The sequence below is a fragment of the Sturnira hondurensis genome, unplaced genomic scaffold (assembly GCF_014824575.4).
Source record: "Sturnira hondurensis isolate 20B ecotype Veracruz unplaced genomic scaffold, ASM1482457v3 Scaffold0018525, whole genome shotgun sequence".
Lineage (NCBI taxonomy): Eukaryota > Metazoa > Chordata > Mammalia > Chiroptera > Phyllostomidae > Sturnira > Sturnira hondurensis.
In genome coordinates, this window is record NW_028091156.1 from 13406295 (window position 1) to 13430433 (window position 24139).

The window sequence follows — 24139 nt, forward strand, 5'->3', positions numbered from 1 at the left end:
GATTAAGAAGGCGTTCATTAATACCTGTTTTCATGTGTTTTTGCCCGGGATGGATGTTAAATTTTATAAGTGGTTTTGCAGTATTTGTGGAAGCTGCTCAAGCTTCAGCCCAATTTCTTTAAAAATGGTCTTTCTGAGGCCCCTTCTTATGAGAGTCTTCAGACAATGAACATCTTAGATTTTTTTTCCAGTACACTTTGGATATTAACTATAGGTTCACTGATACTTTGGTTGTTTTACTCACAAGTGTAAGCTTGTCAGTCACTTACCAGGTTCACAAGTCCATCCTTTGCACACTTACAGCTTACACACTCACTCTGTCAGCTACTGCCAATGTCCATGATTCAGCCTTTCTTAGTGGGCACGCTCAGCTACTAATGCGTTGTCCCCCATTATTAAGCTTCTTTCAGCTTTTCTTAAAGCTGGTCTTGTGTATAAGAACATTCAAAACAACCCTAGTATTTTACAATTGATTCAGTTTAATTGAATAAATTGGACATTTAACTTTGTGTACACTTAAAGTGTCCAGAATGCCAATCTGATATATTTGCATGCTGTAATATGATTGTTATTGTGGCAACATAGATCATATTATGTAGTTATAGTGCATTATGTTGTCTATATTTGTTACACTTTGCATTAGATCTCTGTGGCTTATTTACTACGCACTACAAGTTTGTACCCTTAAATACTATCGCTCTTACCACCCCATTCCCTGGTCACCGCCATTTTATTGCTTTTTACAGATTTGGTACTTTTAGATGCCACACAAAAGTGATGTCACATCAGTTCTCCAGAACCGACCTATCTCAGCCTGTAACATTTCTACTTTATTGACTCACCGGTATCTTCTCTGTGACCTGCTACAAGATTCCACTTTGGGAATAATCCTTATACCTTGAGAAGGAGTCACATTTTCTATAGTTAGAGTGAGAGGTTTAATATTTAGCTATTATATCTTATTTATTATGTTGTTTAGCTCTTCTACATTTTCATCACTTTGTTTCACTAGACCGTCCTATTCTGAGTAGTGTTTTAAAGTTTCCCATTATTAATGTGTTTTTAATCCACCCTTTGCATCCCATAATTGTTGCTGTAAAAGGCAGGGTTTCTTGCATTGTTTGATGTGTAGGTATTTATCATGGAAATTGCTCCATTGTGATTTGTGACTTTTAGCTTAGAAAGAGTAGACTTTGGGAACAGCCCGTTTTGCTTTCTTTCTGGAAGGCTTTTCTGCACCCACTTATTTCCTGTGGGTAATTTCTGCTAATCTTTCCCACTGGTGTTTGTATGCCTTTCCCTGACTTCCCACAATTTAAGTGGTCTCTTTATTATAATTTCTCATGATGAACATATAAACTCATCAAATCACTCTCTATGTGTTAAGTTCCTACTGTGTGTCAGGCATGATTCCAGGAATCGGGGAAGCAGCTGTAAACAAGAAAGCCACGAACTCCCCTCAGACAGCTCACGATCGTCATGTCTTATGCTTTTGTCACACGTAACAAAATTTGTACTTTAATATTGTTCATCTGTTCATTGTCTGTAATCCTCATGAGAAAAGAGGGCATGTGTCGTTTTGTTCATTGTTAAATTCCCAGCACTTAATGCAGTGGGCGCCACAGAGTTGGCATCCGACAAGCATGTGTTCAATAAATCCTTAGGTCCGTCTATATTTACGTATATGTTTAATATCCCAGACTAGTGGAGAATAGTTGCAATTGCCCACAAACATGTAGATTCACTTTCTCAGTTCAACTCTAAGTTCCTTCACCCGGGTGGGTGCAGCCTGAAATCCCTCATAAGAGAGAGGGAGGGTCTCGCTGGTGTTCAGGCAAACATTCCAGTTCTCCTATTTCACCTCTGAATGAGTGAGCTCATTTTTGTGTTCTCATCCAGAGACTAGAAAGCCTGGAACCAGCTGGCACCCCTGCAGGCGTCCTGGAAAGGATGGGCGATGGTCCACCCCGAGGGTCAGGCTGAGGACACACTGTCAGAGAGGATGACAGAGCCGGAAGGAACCACAGTGAAGAGTCAACCTTGACATGCCCCCTTTTCCAGCGGTATTTTCGAAGGGAAAAAAAAGATCAGATCTTTAAAACCATCTAAAAATACCTTTTTGATATCTGCTTTGAAAGGGTGCCCAGAATTGCTCCATTCGTTTCTGTAATAACCCTGTGTGTCTGTCAGCTGGGTGCCAAAAAGAACAGAGCCCTCTGCAAGGGTGGAGCCCCAAAGTGTCAGAACACCCCCTCTTCATAGGCAATAGACTCCCCAGAACCTAAACGAGCCCTCCCTGCTTCTTGGCCCCTGGGTATGTGGGCATCACCTTAGTGTAGAGGTTCTCAGGTGTTAGGGAGACTATCCAAGTCACCTGTGAACTCCTCAGCCCCCCGGAGTATATTTAGTTCTACTGTGGGGGGGGGTAGGTAAGGTGGGGAGTAGGGTATTATCCTCCACTTACCACCACTGCCCATCCGTGAGAAACCGTTGTCCAGATGAGCTGTATCACAGATAAGCTGGAGGCATGTCCTCTGGTACCTTGCAGTGAGAAAAAGTTGAGAATCAACTTTCATGAAATGATCTTATCAGAAACGATGCTTGGTTGATGAGCAGACATCTGAGTTCATGAGAGCAGTGTCTTAGTCCCGTCTCAGTAAAACCTGGTTCTAGGTTCTCGGACCAAACACAACAGCCTTGAACCCAGCCATTCAGGGTAATTCCGTGTCCCTCGTTAGTGCCGTGTCTGAATGTCTTATGGGGCACACATGCAGATTGTTTTACCTGGTCTAACTTTCTTTGTAAAAGAATATGTCTGTGCTTATTCTCTATATAGAATACTGGCTATAACAGTCACGATAATTCTGTTATTAAAAAGTAGGATTCTAGGAGACCATTTTCTTGGAGACACTTAAATTAGAAATCATAATGAGAATCTGGGGAAATGAGAGGATGACACCCTGAGTCCCCTCAACCTCCACCAGAAATGCTTATCCATCCCTTGGTTTCTAGTAGACAGGTGAAGAGCTGGGACTTTGCTTCCAGACATAAGGGAAAGATACTAGGGTGATGCACATAAGTTTCAAGGCCAGAGAGAATCCACTAAACACCGAGGCTTAGAACAACATGTATTATTTCCCAGGTTACACGAGAAAGAATGAGGAAGCAGTGGAGTTGGGTGGTTCTGGTTTCAGAGACCATAATCAGGGTGTTGGCTGGGGCTGCAGTTTTTGGAAGGCTAGGCTTCAAGATGGCTCACTCACGTGCAGGAGTCTTCAGCTCTTGGCCACGTGGACCTTGCCACTGGTGTGCTCTATAGTTCTCACGTCCTTGTAACTGGCTTTGTGAGAGTTAGAAGTCACGATCCATGTTTTCTGCGCTAGCTTATTGAAAACATGAGTCACCCCTACTAGGTATGGGTGACCTACACAAGGTGTGACTACCAGGAGGTGGGATCGTTGGGACCAGCCACCTGCAATGGTTATGCCCGGTGTTAGCCTCCAATTGTGTAGAAAAAGCTGCAATTCATTAAAGGTAAGAACTGCCTTATCGACGGGATGAAGAAATGGGTTGGGACAAGTATTAGGCAACCAGGGGCCCAGAGGCTTAGGGACCTTGGGGAAAGCAGATACTGAAGGAGGAACATGCAGAGTAGTTACGCAGATGTAGAATGTTTAGGAGATGATAGAAAACTGCGCTTTTCATCTGGAGACTTAGAGAGTAAGGTGTGAACTGGAAGAATTAGGATGGTCATTAAGTGATGTAAACATCTCCGCCCAGGACATGCCCTGGGGACACCCACAGTGTGCATGACCCTGAATGTTTACTGCAGGAGGGATCTGGTCTTTCACTAGACGGGGAAACAGGTTTCTCAGAGGAAGTGACAGTCCCACCAGACGTGGTGGCAGTGCCAACCCAAACCACCTGCAGCTGCGTGACTGGCCGAACAAAAGGCAGCGCGTGGCTTTGAAACAGAAATGTGACCTTTAATGGCATCGGCTCCAGAACACCTGGAGGAAGTAAGTGAGGGCAGAAGAAGGAAGAGGGAGACTTCCTGTTGGCTTCACCAGCCAAGTCAATATTTGGCTAGAGTTAAGATCAAGTGAGACGCAAAACAACGGCTTCACGTGTTCTTATATTATTTCGTTTCCCCAGGCATCTGTCCATCCATCCATCTGTCCTGTCATCCATCCATTCTTATGTTTATTGACCATTTAGTGTGTGTCTTGATTCTCCAGAGAAAAAACACACCTTTTCCAATTTATAAAAGTTTGTGTTTTCTAGTAGTCATTGCCACAGTATTCTGTTGCTGGAGGGTGTTGCCACACCAGTCAAGGAGAAGAGAGCTGAGCATTGATGGGGATGAAAGTCATAAAATGGAAAAGTGGTAAAACTGCGACTAAGTTCAAGTTAGCCAGTCTGTCTGTGCCTTTTGGGTCACATCTCCTAAAATGATTTATCTTAACGTTTCCCCAAGTCAGTGGCTCTCTCCTGACCCTCATTGGTTGTTGATTCATTTGATAAGACTTTATTCTTCCTAAGCTTCCCTGAAATAACCCCAAAGAAACTTGCATTACAATATCTCTATAACTTTAAAAAAAGTTAGATACAAGGACTTTTTTGTAAACATCTATATTAGTCTCGCATTGTAATCATAAGAATTAGACTATGGGCACTTAAGCAAAAATGTTTTTGTCTGGACATCAATAAACATTTAAAAACAACTTGAATTATTGGATATACCATAATTATCAATAGGTAATATATATTGTTATGTGTACATAGCATTAAATACATTCTCAATATGCAACACAAGCAAAATGCAATACTCTACAAGTAGCATTGTCCACATTGTTATGGGCTGAACTGTGCCTCCCATAATTTGTATAGTAGAGTCCTAACCCCTAGGACCTCAGAGTGTCACAGTATTTGGAGATGGGGTCCCTAAAAAGAGAAGTTAAAATGAGGTCATTAGAGTGGCCCTAATTCACTATGACTGGTGTCCTTATGAGAAAAAGAGGTTAGGACACAGACACGGGTGGAGAAAGACCATGGAGGAAAGAGGAAAGAAATGGCCATCTAAATGCCAAGAAGAGAGGCTGGGAAGAAATCAAACCTGCTGACACCTTGACCTTGGATTTCTATCCTCCGGAATGGTGAGAAGAGACGTGCCTATTGTTAAGCCCCCAGTCAGTGAGGTTTTGTTATAACAGCCCCAGCAAACCTATACACTCAGTTTACAAATGAAGGGAGCTGAGGTTAGAGACACACAATGTCTCACCCCAGCCTGTAGCGCTATCAGGCTCAGGTGTGAACTCACCTGACCAGGAAGCCATCTCCTGCACCCCACTGCCAACAGAATATGACCCAGGGAAATAAGGAAACACTAACTACCACTATCCGCTAATGAAGTCACTTTGTACCCCACCACTTCCCACCTCCCACCTCTCAATCCTCTTCATAGTCTTTTTCAGGTTGCAGAGCAGATCACAGGTCCCTCCATGTCTTCTCTGGCCCTGGACTCCCACCACGGGCCATGAGAATTTAAACATCACCTTGGCTCTCAAATCAGTAACTATAAAGAGCTTTGCACATAATTCAGAGGATCCGAGAGAATGTTTATCTTCCTCAAATACACTTGTCATAAATAAGATGTTTCAGTACGTACTTTTAAAAGGAAATGGATGATTGGCGTTTCGCTGCTAGTGGGAGCAGAGCTCTTTAGTTCTAGTAAGCTTGGAACACACGTGGGCTTTATCAGGCAAAACAACCACAGGGCCGATCTGTTTACCGACCCAGCCAGCTCCTGCCCAATGTCCAGGTCCAGTGGGCGTGATGGACAGAGAAAACCAACTGTTTGATTCAGGGCTATGCGCCGAGAACACACCCCCAGGGCCGCCCTGACTTTCTTTGTCATGCCCTTGGCTATCGCCCCCTCACTGAAACTCAACCCGGAAACCAATGAGGCAATCAGTGTGTAAGTAGGGTAGCCAGAGTGCCATATCGGGTTCATGATTGGCCACCTTGGAAACAAAGGACACAAGGATTGCTTCAGATTCAAAAGGGGCCAAATGTCCAACTGGGCGGTCAGGTGGTAGGCACCTGATAAGGCAGCTCTGACTCATACACGTGGACCATTTGGCTGCTGCGTTCCCATTTGTCCCTGCCCAGCCTCTGATGTTTGGGTTTCCTTTGTACTTCTAACTTTTTATTCGTATTCAATGTATTGGGGTGACATTGGCCCATAGGGGCATATAGGTTGTGAGTGTGCATTCCAATGATGTTTGATCTGTATATTGCATGTGTGCCCATTTCTAGCTTTTTAAATGTCTTTGTCATTTAACACTGGCGTCCTAGAGTTCAGCCCATGCATCTCCCTTCTCAGTCTACACTCCTCCCCTGATCATCTGACCCCCTTTCACTCTTTGTCTTCAAGTTGATGGGACACTCCCTCGCAACTCTGACCCACACCCTTTTCTGAACTCCAGACTTACCTGTATACATTCAACTGTCTGCCCAATACCTCCTCATGGACATCTCACAGGCCACTGCAACTTCCTGCGTACAGACTGAATTTCTCATCTTCCTCCCAGAACCTGTGACTTGCTGGAATTTTCCTTATCCCAATTAATGACAATTTTAGTTTGTCATGCCATGACCCTTGGAATTGGCCAGCTTCCTCACATACCCCCAAACCCAAGACCCGAAGCACCAGGTAGATGGTGCTGATTCTACCTTCAAGGCGTGTCCTACACCCAACTTCTTCCTGCTACCGCCTCTGCCACACCTGGTCAAGTCCCCACTGTCTCTGGCCAGGAACCTTCATCTCCTTCATCTCCTAACTGGTCTCTCTGCTCCCCTTGCCCCTGACAGTGGCTTTTCGTCCACACCCCAGGGGATCCTGGGAGTCAGATGATGTTACTACCTGCCCTCAATGCCAGTGGCTCCCAGGCTCTCGCAGAATTGGCACCAGCCTGCTATGACTTACGTTCATTTTCTTTTCTTTTTTTTTTTCATTTCTTTTATGGCTTAGTCTTCCCCTTGCTAACCTTCCCCTGGAACATGAGGCTCCCTGCTGGTTTGCCAGTCTGCCGATAAAGCCACTGCCCACAAGGTCTTCTGGGAACACAGGTTTGGTTTGAGCAGTCTGCTCATCTGTCTAAAGAATGCTTGGATTTCCCATCCAGAGTCTGTTCTCAGGCATCGTCTGACTTTCTTTTTAAATCCTCAACTGAGTTCATGGATTTTAGAGAGAGGGAAAAGAAGAGAAAAAACACATTGATCAGTTGCCTCCCGTACGTGCTCCAACTGGGGGTCAAACCCACAACCTAGGCGTGTGCCCTGACCAGGGATCGAACATGAGACCCTTTGGTGCACGGGAGAATGCTCCAACCCACTGAGCCACCAACCACGGCAGGCATCTTCTGACTTTTGATTGCACTTTGCACATCCCAATAGCCATCATACCCTGTCTTGAACTACAGTTATTTTGCAAATATTTCCTCTCTTACTAGAATTATGAACTCCTTGGTGTTGACTCGAAGCACGTCTGTGCTGATCTCCCTCATTCTTGCTTAGTCACACTAAGTTCAGGAGTTTGATCCCTCCATTCAGTAACACAGCCGACAACTGTATTCTTCCCCTGCTGAAGTAAAACCAAGGTCATGATCTCCTTCAATGTACAGAAATAGTATTCACCTTCTAAGACATCGCTCTATGGCCGAGAAAACAGGCCTTCCGCAGCACTGTTTCTGCCCAGAGATGGACTCGGGCCGCTTGGCAAGGCATTCAGATGTGCATTCAAAGTGTTTTGCTGCCATCGCAAACCTGGTGATGGATTTTGACAACTCAAGGGATGTGGAAATACCTTTGTCCTCCCCCTGAAGGATTGTGGGTCCTTTCCTGCCCTTGACTGGAAAGATCGAGAAAAGAGAGATGGCTGCAGTTTCTGGAAGGGAGTAGGAGAGTCCTGTCATTTCCGAATCTCTGGCCGGGGTGGTCACAGTTAGTTGTTGGGAAATGATTACGTGGCTGGGTCTTATCTTCGTAAGGGTGGCTGACAAATTACAGAAGGTCATGGTGTTGCAATAGCTACAACGGGTCTCTCAAGAGTTGTTATTATCTGGGAGGATTTGGGTGGCTGGAAAATGTTGGGCCTGGGGAGTCTCTGGAATGAGTGCCGGGACGGAAGTGGGAAGCGTACGTGTTGCTGCCAAGGTCTGGGAAGGAGGTTTTTCCAACAGAAGGGCCAGAACAGCTGGCAGGGGGGCGCCGGGCAGCAAAGCAGGAAGTGGCCTGTCTCGTCCAAAAGGGGCGGCAGAGTTGCAACAGCTGGGAACACCCGGAACAGGGGGGTTAAAAGAGGAAAATAAACCGAGACTGATGGAGGGAAAGGTGCCTGCTGGGTAGCCCAGCCGCCTTGCCTGGCATCTCTTTTCAACACCAGCAGCAACCCCAGCAGCCCCTCTCCAGAGAGCCCTCAGCATGAACGGACTGCCTCTCTCCAAGGGCCCTCGCTCCTGCTTTCGTTTTTCTCCAGGAGCCCATGTATCCACACTGCCGATGGTCTCTTTTGTAATAATCCTGCAGGACCCATTCAGTTTGTTAAAAATACTAAAACACCTATAAACAGCCCTGGCGGAAGACGATACAGATATTCACAGTAAACACTGGAGATATAAGTAACGTGCAGTAGTGGTTCATGGGATGGAAAAGTTTTGTAGAGATAGGATTCTGCTCAATCACATCATATTTAAGTGTCACTGTAAGAGTGCTCTAGGGTTGTCCCTTGGGTGGGTCGTGTGTGTCCTCCTGTCACAGTTGAGCCCGGATTGTTGTAGGCACGTCGTCGGTGGGTGGGGTTGACCCCCAGGCTGACCAGTTGTGAGGACTGACCACAGCCACAGAGGACAGGCCCTGGTTCTGGCTGAGGCCACCACCCTATGAGCATGCCTTTCGAGGAGCTAACTCTCGGGGCTCTGTGGTGGTTGGAAGCCAGGCCCTGGGCTCTCTGATCACGCAGACCACCATTCCCAGTGCCGAAAGTCAAGGAGCCGGACTGGAGAACCTGGACCTCACTCATTTGCTAGAACATGGAACTTTCATTCTGGAGAACCTGAACAGTTTCTATGGGAGCAGGTCAAAGTCAATGGAAACACTGGGAATCTTGGGATTGTTGCTGTTCCCATGGAATGCTTCCAGAATAAAAGCACGGTGTTTTCTGAGAAACCGTTCTCTAAAAGAGATTGGAAATCGCTTACCAGGGAATGCCTGATGGAGCACAGTCTTCATCCTTGGCTCTGTGTGGTGACTCCTGACAAGGAGACTTGTGAATGTCCTTGCTTCCGGATTAGTCAAGATGGAGATGAACCTGAATCTGTGGACTAGGGGACGAGCCCTTTAAGGGCTCTGCTTACTAATAAAACAAATGCGTGCACAAGAGAAAGTAACGTCTGTACACAGACTTTTAGGTTATCAGTGAGTGTCAAACATAGCACTCAGGGAAGCCAGGCACTGGGTGTGTTGGTTCTGGGGCTTCTTGGGAGGGGCTCGGGTGTAGTCCAAGTTCAGCTGCTGCCTGTGCTGGGTGTGGGCCATGTGTCAGGAGCTCCCAGGCAATTCATGGCTGGCAGCTGTCTGTGCTGGCTCTGAAGGCACAGGAGAGAGGCCACGCCGCGAGCTGAGGCCAGCAGCCACTCAGCAAGATGCACAGGGCACACCAAGGCCGGCCACTGCCTGCCTGGGGCCTGTGAACCTTTGAGAGTTTTAGGGAAGTCTACATGGGCTGAGGCCAGCTGCCTGTGAGGAACAGTCCCTGAAAGACAAGCAGGTGGCGCACCAGGGTGGGTAGGGTGGGGTCTCAAGTTGCCACCTGGATGGGCAGACTCCAATCTGGCGCCCTCCTGTGCCTGCAGGTCATATGGCGGGAGGGCTCAACACAGGAACAGTGGGGGCTGCCCCTCCAGCCCTAGTCTTAAAGCCACACAATTCAGTTTCTCCCCCTATGTCTCTGGTGCCTTTTGAGATGCTCTCCCTTTGCCTGGGCTTAGGGTGAGTGTTTGTGAGCCAGTGAGTCTGTGTGTGGGCCCTTTAAGAGGACACCCGAGTTTCCAGAAGCCCTCCAGCTCACCTGGACAAAATCCCTGCTGATTTTCAATGCCACATGTTGTGGGAAGTCCTCTTCCTGGCACTGGGAGAGGACTCCCCACAACTTCCCAGTCAGGTTGGGGCTGGAACCCCTCGTTCCCGAGGAGGGGCCTCCGCAGAGGAGTTAACACTCTTCATTCTGAACCGCTACCCAGGGATGTGGGACCCGCCCATTTTGCATCTCCGCCCCTCCTACCAGGCCCCACGTGGCTTCCTCTTCATATCCCAAGCTGTAGGAGCTCTGTCCAGCTGGTCTTCACAGGGCTCTCCAGGGTGATCAGTCTGTACTGAAGTGGTTCTTCAGCTGTACTTTTGATGTGGTTCTGGGGGGAGGTGAGCACAGCGTGTACCTACTCTGCCATCCTGACTAGACGTTGTCACGTAGTACACTCTTAAAAGAGAGCAGAGCCCTATTGAGGATTAGCTCCTGTAAGAAGTAGTCCCACTTCATTCACTCATTCTAAACATATTTCACAAATGCCCCCAAATAAACACAGCACCCTACTATTTGCCCCGCACAATTCCAAGTGCGGGTTATAGGGATGAACACAACCCGGTCCCTGCGGAGTCCTTGCTGTCGGCATTCTGCACTTCCGGGCCACCTCTCCACTCTGGACTTGAATGAGCTGCCACACAGCACAGCGTGGGGTCTGCTTTCCTCCGTGGCTCACAGAAGATTATTATAAATGGGGAAAGCATCAACTCTCCCCCTATTTATTTAGGAGAAATAAATAAATTCTGGAGAAAGCTGCAGGGAGGTGATGAAATTGAATGTAGAAAGATGAACCCAAATGAGTAGGGATGGGATGAAATTCCACATAAAAAAGCACATCATTTAAAAAAGAAAATAAAGAAAGAATACAAACTAACACATGGCCAGATGAAGATGTAAAGCTAAATTTTGTAGATCCTGATGCTTATCAAATTTGGGAGCCTTTGTAATAAGAAGATTAAAAACTTAAGAATAGAAATTAGGTATATATATATGTGTGTGTGTGTATATATATATATATATATATATACACATATATATAATGAGAACTACATCACAACAAGCTATAAAATTTATACAAACAATACGAACTTCAAAAATTCCACAAGGAAACATTTTCATAAACTGCCTCACACACCTTGATAAGACTGTTCTTCACTTCACGGAGGTATAGTTGACAATCCAAAGTTGCATATATTTAAGATGTACCACTTGATGATTTGAGCTGCATATGCACTGTGAAATACTCGCCCCAATCCAGGTAATTAGCATACCCAACACCTCATATCTCCTCATGTGTATGTATGTCTGTGAGTGCGTGTATAGTGAAAACACTTAAGATCTACCCTGTTAGCAAATTTCAAGGATGCGCTACACCACAGTTAACCACAGCCCCATTATTGTACAGTAAATCGCCAAACCTTATTTATTTTGCACAATTGAAACTTTATGCCCCTGGAACACCTCCCCAAATTGCCCTCGCTGCACGCCCTTTGACCCCTTCTTCAATCCTGTAATTTCGCAATGCGTTTTCCTCGGGAATAGAAAAGTGCTTCATGTGCCAGTGAACTCGCCACGTGTCACTCCTAGAGGCCTGTGTCCTCACACCAATTCTATTGCATGTGTTTGCCTCCCAAACTTTATGGCACATTTATGATTGATTGCACACGCTGTGTGTATTCCCTACAGGACAGAACTTCCATTTTGGCCGGGTGCAGTTCACACAGCCAAACCCTCTCTAACAACACTGTGTGCCTTATGATGGAAAGAATTGCCACAGACTTAGCTTTTGGCATTCCTCCATCTCAGCCCCGGTTTACCCCTGTGCTGCTGGAACCCTTGCTGTGTTGGGGAACACAGGACGGTTCAGGGGGACACCAACAGAACCTCACAGAGGGCAATAGGCATGTCACAGGTAGCCACTCCCACACCTGGATGGCTCGCCATCACAGAACTCCACACGGGAACTGGAAACCACAGAATGATAGCCCATCAGGGTCAGGGTCAGGGCCAGGGAGGAGCAGGCAAGGTGCCTGGGGCTCACCACTTGAAGGGGTGTTCATTCTCAGGGCCAAGCAAATGCAGCGTTGGCCCCCTTCAGTCTTGCTCCCAGGGCGTCTCCCTTCCCTCATCCTAGACCTGGCTCTGTGTCCATTAAACCCTAAGGCAATGCCTCCCTAACTTCCCTTTCCTTGGCTGTTCCCTAAAATAAACACGGCCACTTCAAAGCCACTCAATTTGAGGGGAAGCTAGGGTGGAAAGAAACAGTGGACTTAACTGATTAAAGTTAATATGGATGATTAAATCATATAATTTTGCAAAATGCACAAAAACATAACCATATATTCACCTTGCTAGGGTCCCCAGGGCCTTGGAAGGGGTTCTTTGCCCGTGAGGGGCTCTGATGCAGCAGCTTCTGCTAAACCCACCCACCTCTGCTTTGGGACTACCGTGGTACTTCCAAGTCTGAGTTTATCCTCAGGGCTTATCTTTGCTTTCAGGACATTAAGAGCTTAGATTCTGGGGCGGGACTATTTTGTTTGGATCCTGGCACCGCCACACACTAGCTTGTGGAACCTGGAGCATCTTACTTAACAGCTCTGTGCCTCAAATATTCTATCTTATACCCACGGCATGGGTTTAAGCAATGTTGAGATTAGAGGAACTAGTGCACTCAGAGTGCTTGCAATTGTCTGGCATATAATAAAAGTGCAATATTTATTAGCTACTGTCATTTGTATTATTAGTGGCAGTATTAGTATTGGTGTTCATGATATGTGCCTCTTCTCATCCACCGTAACCACCCCTCCCCCGCCCAAGGAGCCCTTGTGTCCCAGCTAGGCTCTGAGAAGTGTCCCTGTTTTCTGAATAGACTGTCGCCTACATGTAAGCGGAGGTAGACAGGAAGTCGTTAAACAGAAATGGACTTTTTTCTTTCCGGATAATATCGTCACCACATTTCTTTTAAGTCGATGGAAAATTGGGGCAATGAAGAAATGTGCTGTTTTATGGCCTGGGAAAGAGAAAGTCAAATATGCATGAACAATGGACTTGTCATCATCCTTTGCTCCCAAATGGAAAAGAATAATTATTTTAGCAGAAGAAAAATCACACGATGACTTTAAAAAAAAAATTACACGATGGACTTTTTTTTTTTTAGTAGCTTAACTCTGTCTCCTTCAGACCACATGTTCCCACACCAGACACTGAGTTCATTCCCCCACTCCCACCGTAATTGGAGCGCTGTGGCCCGTGAGGGGCCCCGCAGCGCTGGCTCCAATGGAGAGGTGGAGGAGGGGGCGAGGGGGCGAGTGGAACGAGTGGCGGAGGTAACCGAAGAAACCTCAAGCTTCTCGCCCACGTGGGCGCAGTGAGGCGGAACCACCCGGGTCAGACGAGAGGTGGTGTCGCTCTCGTGTGCAGGGGAGGAGAAACCTGCCCTTCGACAGTGCGGCTCCTACAAGCGCCGCACCCCAGAGCAATATTCGCGGGGTGGGGTCGGTCCCGGGAGCGGGAGTTCCGAGTCCCAAGTGCCAGCGCCGGCAACCTCGCCTGCCAGGCACCGTACCGCCGCCGAAGCGGGTGCAGGCGACCGGCGCGCAGGCTGGGGGCGCTGTGGCCTCGGCGCGGGGACTGAGCTTGCGAGCCAGACCCGCCTCCTTCCCCTCCCCGCCCGCCCCCCACGCGTCGTGTCGCCGGAAAGCCGGGAGGAGACAGAGCTCTCAGGCTCCACAGTGCTCTGCCCGCAGTCCTCCCATCGTGCGGAGCAGAGCCGGGTGGCGAGGCCGGAGCAGACCGCGACCCTCCCCGGCCGCCTTTGTCTGGGAGCCGAGCGGCCTGGAACCGCGGCTTTCGGGGGCCGGGGACGCGCCCGCAGCGGTGGGTGACAGCTCCTCCCTCCCGGAGGGCTCCGGGACGGAGGGGCGGTTGCACCGGGCCCTGCTCGCCCGCGCCTGCATATCCAAGAGCTCGGACCGATGCCCCCACAGCAGGGGGACCCCGCATTCCCCGGCCGCTGCGAGGCGCCGCCGGTGCCGCCCCGCCGGGAGCGCGGGGGGCGTGGGGGGCGCGGGCCCGGGGCTTCTGGGGGCCGGGGGCGCGCGGGCGGCGCGGAAGGGCGCGGCATCAAGTGCGTGCTGGTCGGCGACGGCGCGGTGGGCAAGACCAGCCTGGTGGTGAGCTACACCACCAACGGCTACCCCACCGAGTACATCCCCACCGCCTTCGACAACTTCTCGGGTGAGCCGGCCCGGGGGGCGGGGGCTGGCGGGGAGGGCGCGGGCCGCCGTCCGCGGACGCGGTGCTGACCGACCCCGTGCGGAGAGGAGGGAGGGCGGTGCGAGGGTCGCGAGGACGCCAGGGGGCTGCAGAACCGCAGGCCCGGCTCCAGCTGGGAATGGGACCAAGTGCCGAGTGCGGGACAGCCCCTGAGCCTCGGGGGGCCGGGCAAGCGCGGAGAGAATGGAGAACCCCAAAACCAGAGCCCGAGGAGGGGGTGGGAACGGGAGTCAGAACCTGAGCCAAAGGAAAGGGGCAGAGCGGGAATCAAACAGGTCGAGTTCAGGTTGCCTGGTCAGTTTGCTTCGTAGAGAAAGTTGCGTCAGGGCGACGTACGCTGGCGCCGCTGCTGAGTTTCACAAGGAAGGTGACGCGCAGGTGCCATTACCTGTGGCCTTTAGTGTCAGTTCCTTTCCTTTACGCGACTCCTCTGGCAAGGGCTTCTCCACTTTAAAGAGCCGCGGAGACAGCGAAAAATCGCTGATTTAGTGAACATAGTACTATCGGCCCTGGTGAAGGCGTAGGTTCGGATTAAGCCCGGAGAGTAAACCTGATTTCTTTCTTTGGAGTCCCCCTCCGCTGCACCACTGCCCCCACTTCCGCCGCCTCCGTTGGCTGTTTCTGATTCTTAGTATCTTTCACTATCTCTTCAAGCTATTTGAAGCTCTTATAGCTGGGGTGCTATTTCATTTGGTTTGGTGGATACAAACATAAAGAAATCCTTTCTCTTGATTTTTCAGGTCTTTTTGAAATTTATGAAAAAGTTGAAATTCACAGAAGCTAGTGTGAATCAATCTCTCTCTCTTTCTCTCTCTCTCTGTCTCCCTCTCTTTCCCTCTCTCTTTGGGGAATACTGTTCCATCTCTTAGGAACATAATAACATCAAGGACTTGCTTTCTTCCATCTCAAAGTTACCTAGATAAGTTGTGCTGTGCTAATGGGTTTCCCACCTAAATACCATTGTTTTCGAACCTTTTTTTGTTCCGCTGACTAGTACAGATATGCCTAAACAATCTAGAAAGTTATATTGAGACAGAACTGACTGATTAATTCAAGTAGGACCTTCCAAGCCTAGCCCCATGCAGGTCCCTCCCCCAAAGAGCCCCTCCCGGTGGAAAGGTGGGCAAGCTTCCTTTCTTTTCCCCTTCCTTTTCTTAATCCCCTCCTTGAGCGGACAGGCAGAGATAAGCAGTGCCCTCTTTTATAAACAGGACAATGCAGGCAGCCAGTGTTTGCACGCGTTCTCAAAACAAGCTACAATTTTATGATAAACCCTGAAGTCTCAGCCCGTTTCCCGAGGGAAAACAATCATTTGTGAGGTTTTTCCACTGATTTAAAAGCCGAAAGGTTGGTTCCCACTGACCACCCCCTTCCCCTCACTGGGGTTGTTTTTAGGCCTTTTGAAACTAGTGTGACAGGAAAATAAATCTTCTGAACCGGGAGGCAAACCCAGGCCCTTCTGGAGCCCATCAAAGGCTCAGGGATTTGCTGCCTCGTCAGTAGCAGTTGGGGGTGGGGGTGGGGGGAGGGGAATGGTCAGTCCTGGAGAGAGGTTTACAAAAATGCCTTGCAGCCTCCTTGTTTTAGGCGAGCCTCTACCTCCCCAGAATAGGAGCCGGAGGGTTTTGGGTGCGAATGGCGGTGCAGGCTAAAACTATTACTCCTCGGAGCACAGTAAAGAGACACGCCCCTGACCGCGGCTTTGGTCTTGTTTTTAAGCTGTGGTGTCTGTGGATGGGCGGCCGGTGAGACTCCAGCTCTGTGACACTGCAGGACAGGTCAGTATCACCTCCCTGTGCGCTGCTGGGAAAGGGGACGGCCTTGGAAAGGTCTCCAGATCACCTTCCTCAATACCTGGGTAGTTGGGCAGCCCTGGGAAGTAGCCCCGCCCCTGCCACTGGCCCCTCTCTCCCAGGCTGGGGTGGGGGAAGCTGCCCCTCGCTAATAAAACAGGGTGTGGCCAGCTTGGCAGGGGCAGGAAAGTAGGTCAAGAACAGTTCTTATCTCACAAGAGTTTTCTGATCTTATTTACTTTCTGGTTTTCATTAAAAACTGTCAATGGTGCTTTGTAATCATTGCTCAAAGTAAGTTGGTAATATCTTAATTTATGAAAGGTCAGCAAGACAAATGTTTGAGACATTTACTCAAGTAAAAGAGGGAGCTTGTGTCAGTTGGTGTCCCCAGGTCCCTTCCTGCACTGTGGTTTGAGACACAGGGGCTACTGCTGCCTGTCCCTTGAAGCAGAGATGTGGTCACAGCCATCCTGAGCTGGACGAATGACTGAGCTGGACAAATGACTGAGCTGTAACTTAGTCTCTCACGCAATGAAATTTTATTCTTGTTTCGAGGACCTGGCACTTGGATCAGGCAGCCAGGGAGTGACGGGGAGCACAGGGGTATGAAGTCCCCCTTGGGGCAATCCCAAGAGCCCCAGGGCCTGTCATCACCCACACCTCCCAGCCACCCCCCCTCAAGGAGTTCAAGTCACTGAAGTTTCTGTTCTCTGCAGAATGCACCTGCCATCTCTTGAGTTTGCCTCAGTGACACTGTAGGTTATTACAAGGGCTTGAGAGCCAGGACTTGCTGGAGTGAGGGAACGTGCCGGGGGCTGCTTTGTAGGCAGGTAACTTGTCTGCCTCACTTTCCGGGGTGCTGTTAGCTTTTGAGAAGTTGGCTTCACATGTGCCCGGAGCCTCAGCCAAGTCAGGGCCTGCCACGCTGGGCCCCGACCGACTCTGGGGCAGCCAATTCAGAGCTTTAATTCTCAAACCTCAAGGCAACACATCCCGGGAAGCCTGGCTCTGCAGCTGAATGCCTTGGCGGTGGCCGCAGCATCCTGAGTGGTCACCCAGCCTCCCTTGTTATGGTCTTACCCCACCCCCGGAGCATGGCACCTTCCCCTTCACGAGGAGCAGAAATAAACCAATAAATAGCGACCTCCCCCCTGAAGCAAGAAGGGGCAACTTAATAGCCTGGGAATGAACTGGAAGATAGGAAAACACAAGAAACTAAAAGACATGGTTATCAGGGGCCCTTTTGGGGTGAAGCGAGCAGCGCTATGCACACCCATCCCATCACCTGTGATGCACTGGTTCTCCTGGGCAGGGGTTCGCACCTGGTGTCTGCACATTGTCTGGCACGCAGTAGGGCGTGGTCACCATGAATGAATGCAGCGCTAGGTTCCGAGGACACAGACTTAGTCACGAGCCTGCCCCTCAACGCATTTGCAGTCTAGACTGTAGGGAAGACAAACCAGTTCGTGGAACTTGTGGAAGAACTCAGAGAAGTTACCTAAACAGGAAAGCAACGTTGGCTTGAGGTTCAGGAAGGGTGGGTCCAGGGGGAAAACCTCGGAGCAGCTGTGAAAGAGGAATGGGACTTTTACCAGGAACAAAAGAAAAAATAACTTTGTAGAAACGATCCTGAATTTTCAAGGAAGAGTGATTTTTTTTTCTTATCATGAGCTGTTTGAGATAAACCAAAGTCAGAGAAATGTGAGAATCATTGTAGAAATATTTTCATGAAAGGTGTTTATATTTAAGGATTAGAGTTTGGGTGCTAAGTGGGTAAGCTTTGGTTTATTTGGAATTAATGTTTCTCATCTCCTAGCAATGTTTTCATTGGGATTTAGTATATTTCTTGCCTGATGTACTGGTTAGCAAAGTATACCCGATTATGTAATGAGTGAGACCACTACCTAAAGATTTGTAGAAAACCAGCTCTAAAAATGCCTGATGAAAAATGCACAGCGGGAAAGGTGAAGGTTATTTTTGTCCTGCTCCCAAGTATCAGTTAGTTTTGGTTTTGACTATTAGCAAAGCTGGCCATCGTCCTTTTCTAAGTCCTTACTCCAGAGCTGATAAAACTACCTTTTAAGGGACTTGATTTGACGCCAGCCATATGGATTTAGTGTTGACTCAGCCAGTGGAACTCCCCTCCTCCAGGCAGTCCTCCTGATAGCCTCAAGGTTTACCGTGACTCAAGCCATCTCCACTTCCACCTGCAGCAAAATGTGAACACAGGCAGCACAGGTTTCATAGAGAAGCCCAGGGCAAGGACACACTCCACTGGCCGGATAAACCCCTAATGTTGCTTCTTATACCCTTGGGTGTTCTTATGAGGGAGGGTGAGTGAGTCTGTAAGATGTTAAAAGGAGTTTTTAATGCTGCACTCACGGTCTTACCAAGTGAAAATTGATCAGAGACTCAACACTTTGAGAAGTCTGCCTTTGGTATGAGAGAAAGGGGTATCGCTGTAATAAGACTACTTCATTGTAGCCTTGCCAGTAGGAGCTGAAAATTCTTCAGCCTTTTGACCCATGAGGCACTTGGGAAAATCTTTAGACTGAAGAAAATAAGAATAAAAAATCAGACGACAGCCTGGCGGACACTACTCTCCTGCTGCCCACTGCCTGCTGCCTGCCTGTCTGCCCCAGAACCAGATTCTCCCCGCAGACCTGGCCAAGGCACGCAGAAGCTGAGGCTGGAAAGTACATGGCTGTCGATCTCACCGCACACGTGTGTGTTTATTTCAGCAAATATCTAAGGTTTCTGGTCGGGCAGTGAGCAGGAGGGCTTAATTTCTGCTTTGCTTCCTGAACCCCTTAGAATCTGAAGAGGTCTGGGCAGCCAGATTTCCAAAGCCCTGACTGAAAGCCTGCCCCCTGGGCTTGCCTTTTTTTTTTTATTGGTAATGCAACCCCAGATTCCGGCCCGGCCAAGGGTGACTGCCTCCCCACCGTGCGGTGCAGCTGCCCGAGGGAGCTGACCTCACCCCGGGCTCAGTTTTTTGCCCCTTCCTTTGAGGCCCCGGAGAACAGAGAGACGTTTCATGAACAGAGCTGCCGAGCGGGGCCGTCCTCTACCTGGTGGAGTTTCTGTGTTTATTCTTTCAGCACAGAGTTGGCACTAAGAAACCCAAGTCGTTCTTTTCCGACTCTGGCTTCTGGAAGACTGACGAGGGCCGGTGGCGTTCTGAAATGCCACAGTCACTCCTGACCGTGTCCGCTGCTCGACTGTGATATTGTTGGGTGGCGGCTGCACCACAGTGGAAATATCAAGCCTCAGATGAAGAAAGTGTGTTCAAATGGAACACACCCAGGTTTCCTTTATGCTCAGAGAAAACTGCATGCAGAATAACGTGCACGTGCATTGTAGTTTGTAGATAATAGGAGCGCGTCCTCAACTTTCCCTTGCCACTGGGGAATTATCTGCCACATCACACCTGAGGATCGTTGGTACCCACAGACAGAAATTTTAAATCGGAATGGGATGATGTAAATATTTTTCTACAAGAGAGTCGAGTGAAGGCTTCCAATTAGCTGAATATGGTACCACTGGGAACTATTGTTAGATACGAAAATACCCTGATTCGGAGACACATGTTTCTGCCCGAGCCGAGGCCGTGTCTGCGTGTTCCCAGCCGAGCCCCTGGCCCTGCACGGTGCCTGGGGTCCAGCATGGACTCTCCTAAGAGGCCGACTGCAGGAGCATGACCGTTACTCCGCACAACTACCTCTGACCTATTCCGTCTGGGTCTCTCTGCCCTCAGGGTAGGTGGGTACCCCCTCTCGCTGGCCCTTTATCTTCCCAAAGCACCGTGTGTGGAGGCTTTGGGAAGATGCACCTATGGTGTTGGCAGAGAGACCAGAGCACGGGAGGTAACAGAAAGGGAAGGCAGGAGGGGGAAAGAGATGATAAAGCAAGAGGGAAGAGGTGTATGGAGCAAAAATGAAGCTGTATGAACCAATACTGTAAATGACATTGGGAGGCACAGGTTCTTCAAGTTCTCAGAGACAGTGGCCTGACAGGGTCCTCAGCCCCTATTCTGGGTCTGCCCCCGGGTCTGCTTAGCTCTGGTTTCTGCGCAGTGTGGGCCCTGGTGGGCACAGTGCAGCTGGCAGGAAGTGGGCCTGGCTCACCACTGCTGTGAGGATGGGCAGGGCTGGATGCGCACAGGAAGGAGCCGTGTTCACAGACTGGGTCCCCCCAGGGTCGGTGGGAACCTTGGGGATCAGCGTGGACACACTGTCTCCGTTTCAGAAAAGCACCTCAGTTAGTTACTCTGGCCTGAAACGTTATCTCTAAAATTCGTCTAAGTACATTTTCCGTGGTAAGTTGCAAGTTGGTCACATGCATTATGGACACTTGAACACACTTGCAGATGTTCATGAAAAGATGTTGTACATCGTGCAGCCGGGTCCCCACTTAGGTGAGCACAGCGGGGTCCTTTCTGAGACACGGGCTCTTCTTTCCATAACCAGTGGGTCTTCTATGACCTGCCAGACCTTTTCACAAAAAAACTTAAGGTGTTCTTTTTGCCAGTGAGATGCCTTTTTAAGATACCTTTGGGTGCTTTGTTTGCAGGATGAGTTTGACAGACTCAGGCCTCTCTGTTACACCAACACGGACATCTTCCTACTGTGCTTCAGTGTGGTCAGCCCCTCCTCCTTCCAGAACGTCACGGAGAAATGGGTGCCCGAGATCCGGCGCCACTGTCCCAAAGCCCCCATCATCCTCGTGGGAACTCAGTCGGATCTCCGAGAAGATGTCAAAGTCCTCATTGAGCTGGACAAGTGCAAAGAGAAACCCGTGCCCGAAGAAGCGGCGAAGTTGTGTGCCGAGGAGATCAAAGCCGCCTCCTACATCGAGTGCTCGGCCTTGACTCAAAAAAACCTCAAAGAGGTCTTTGACGCAGCCATCGTGGCTGGCATTCAGTACTCGGACACACAGCAACAGCCAAAGAAGTCCAAAAGCAGGACTCCCGACAAAATGAAAAACCTCTCCAAGTCCTGGTGGAAAAAGTATTGCTGTTTCGTATGATGCTGGCAGGGTCCCAGAAAGACATTTCAGATGAAATCGATATTAGGAGCTATATTAGCTTCAAGGACTCCTCTTACGGTGCACAGCCTGTTTAGAGAACCTGTGTGGTGTCCCAGGGGGGAGGGCTCTCCGTGTATGTATCCTTTCTTGCCTCTGACTTTTCTTGTTGTTTGTCTGAGCTTAGGGATGAGACTCTTATGCAACGTATTTTTGAAGTAAGTTAAGCATTTTTCAGAACGTTGGAAATTCAGAGCTCTAGACTTTTGGATTTGATTTATACCTAGTAGGAGAAAGACACCTCAAATCTGGGTGTGAAGAATGACATTTTGCTACATAATCCCATACAGAATGCAGTGGTCTAGTTAACTGGCCCTTCATCAAGGGCCAGCTATTGGGAGAACCACTCTTTGAAACTCCATACTTTTCTCTTTTTTTTTTTAAGGAACAAAAATCAGAAAAAATGAGAGACCTCTGCCTACGAAACCTCAAACCAGTCACTATGTTAATATTCAATTGCTGAAGATTTGAAAGTAACCAACACAACCTACCCACTAACTCTGTAGCACTGTGTAGACCAAAAAGAAAACATTGTTTAGTGGGATTTTTCCATTCTGAGACCGTTTCTGCCGATGCTGTACAAACATAGCCCGTACCTCATGTGGACTAAAGCAAGTGGTAGCCAGTAGCAGATACATTTACTTTAGGGAGTGATTCATCTCGAAATCAAAACTGATGTTCGTAGTTAGTCCACACGCACCAAATTGCCCGAGCATTAATTAGGGAGCACCTGTCAAATTGTTTCCAAACTTCTATGCTTAAGCTGTCCCTTCTGCAGGGGTGTACCCACTCTTGAAAAGCCTGCAGGTAATGTTTGGGGGACACAGAACGCACCTTTTCTTCAAGTAGCCCAAATGTACTTGTACACACGCACAGACATGCACACGCATATGGCTGTATTTGCTGCCAATTCAGATGTTCGAACAGTGAATGGGGACCGGCCTGGCCACAAACACAGACTGGGGGGCCTGTGGCTTCCTCTTTCAGTAGACACTTTTTGGAACAGATTTCTTTTTGATCATAGCCCGTGACTTTCAGGGTATCCGAACACATTTTTGAGACCATTTTAAAACAAAGCACGAACATCCCTCAGAACCTACTTTAAAATCTCTTAAAACAACCAGTTGAACCCACAGTCTGTTGCAGAGGGTCAGAGAGGTCCGAGGGGTCAGGGTGTCTGCCGCTGCCCCCAAGCCGGGTGTGTGCAGGGGCCGCAGCTCCCACACTGCACTGAGTCCTCACTGGGAGGAGGCCAGAAAACCACGTATTTGTGAAACATCCACATTCTTCAAGGTGGCAGTTTTTAGGGCTTAATCTTCTGGACGATGGAATTGCCACACCACCGGGGTACTTCTGAGATACCAAGAGGTGGCCTGACCCATTGAATCGTAAAACTAAACGTGCAGTGGGTGAAGCAGATGGACCAAAACCAGCCTGGTGGCAAATCGCCGTAGAGGCAGCAGACAGAAGAGTTTTATTTGTGGGCCTTGTGTTGTGTTTTATGTTTAAAAAAAAAAAAGCCAATTCATGTTTTTCCATAGAAAAAAGTAAAAGATTAGGTTACACCTTTAGGCTAGGGGCTTCTTTTATTTCTGTTAGCAAATAAAATTAATTAATTTCCTTGTTTAAAAATGCAAATACAGACTGTTCATTCTTATTTATCCTTCAGTACATTGACAGCACCCACAGTCGCCTAAAGCGGTTAGTTATAACCCAAGTGAATAAAATGTCCGTATTTGTGGACGTGCCCCGAAAGGACCTGAGGAGAAGCGTTCTGAGCTTACGTGCCTGGATCCCCCATCTGTGGGAGGCCGCCTGCCCGACCTAGGCTCTGGCTGCCCCAGTGAGCCGAGGTGGTTACTTGACTGACAAGTCATTTTAAACAGGATTTTATATTTAAGCAAATGTCAGGGAGTCCAAAGCAAATTAATTTCGAAGACAGAACACGAAACTTGAAGTTGTATGCAAATGGTAGCGTGCGGGGGGCCTCCCTTGGTCCCCCTGGGCGGGGCTTGGGCAACTTCTGCCTTTCGGGGGCCCTGGTGGGAAGTGGTTACTGAAGAACGCCTGTGCGGCCCAGTTCGGAGAGCTTCCCAGGGGGGTTATTTTTACTCCAGCTTGACACGACCTGTGTACCAAGGGGACTGGCATTTAAACGCAACGGTTTTCGATACATTGCAGCAGTTTAGGGAATACTGAAGGTGCGGTTGATCATCTCGAGGGTTTCCTCCATTCCTACTCCTCCGTGAAAAAAGAAGATGTGGGGGTGGAAAGCTTTGGAAAGTAGTTGCTTGCGTTAAATACAGAGCTGCTACCCTCCAAAGCGCACACGCTGTTAAACCCGAAGCTTGGGTGTCGCAGAGAAGGTGGTGCTTCGGAAAACGCCACTCTAGCTCCCCTCCTCCAGCGCAGGCTGGCTAAGGTTTAAAAACACTATTGCAAAACTGTCTGACATCTCTGTACCCCGCGTGTGTGGGCACAGACCTTTGGGACATTCTCTATCCTTCACGGACTTGAGAGGAACCGTCCAGGTCTTGTTCACAGGGCAAGTCTTCTTCCCTAACTGTCGTCACCTGGTGCCTTACCAAGCTGTCCTTTCCGGTTTCAAGGGTAACGACAGTGAGCAGAGCATCGTCCTTGCAGGTGCCGGACGTGAGCTGGTGTGAAATAGATTCTGACCTGTGGCTAGACCTGCACGTGCCTTTCCTCCAAAAGAGTTTCACGGGAGGGGAAGGAGAGTTCAGCCACGCAGAGGAGCGGGTTGGCCGGGAAGCGTCAGGCATGACCCCGTGGGGCATTCTGGGAATACAGCCCCAACCGGGCATTCGACGCTTACTCAGTATGG

At 48.9% G+C, this 24139-nt stretch overlaps 1 protein-coding gene across 1 annotated transcript; it reads left to right on the forward strand.

The window, feature by feature from the left end:
- The first annotated feature begins 13639 nt into the window (after positions 1-13639).
- On the forward strand, positions 13640-23045 carry RHOU (ras homolog family member U). Its single transcript, XM_037069360.1, has 3 exons — positions 13640-14377; positions 16136-16194; positions 20782-23045. The coding sequence occupies exons 1-3, from the start codon at positions 14116-14118 to the stop codon at positions 21235-21237; spliced, it is 777 nt and encodes a 258-aa protein (XP_036925255.1). The 5' UTR covers positions 13640-14115; the 3' UTR covers positions 21238-23045.
- Positions 23046-24139: the final 1094 nt, after the last annotated feature.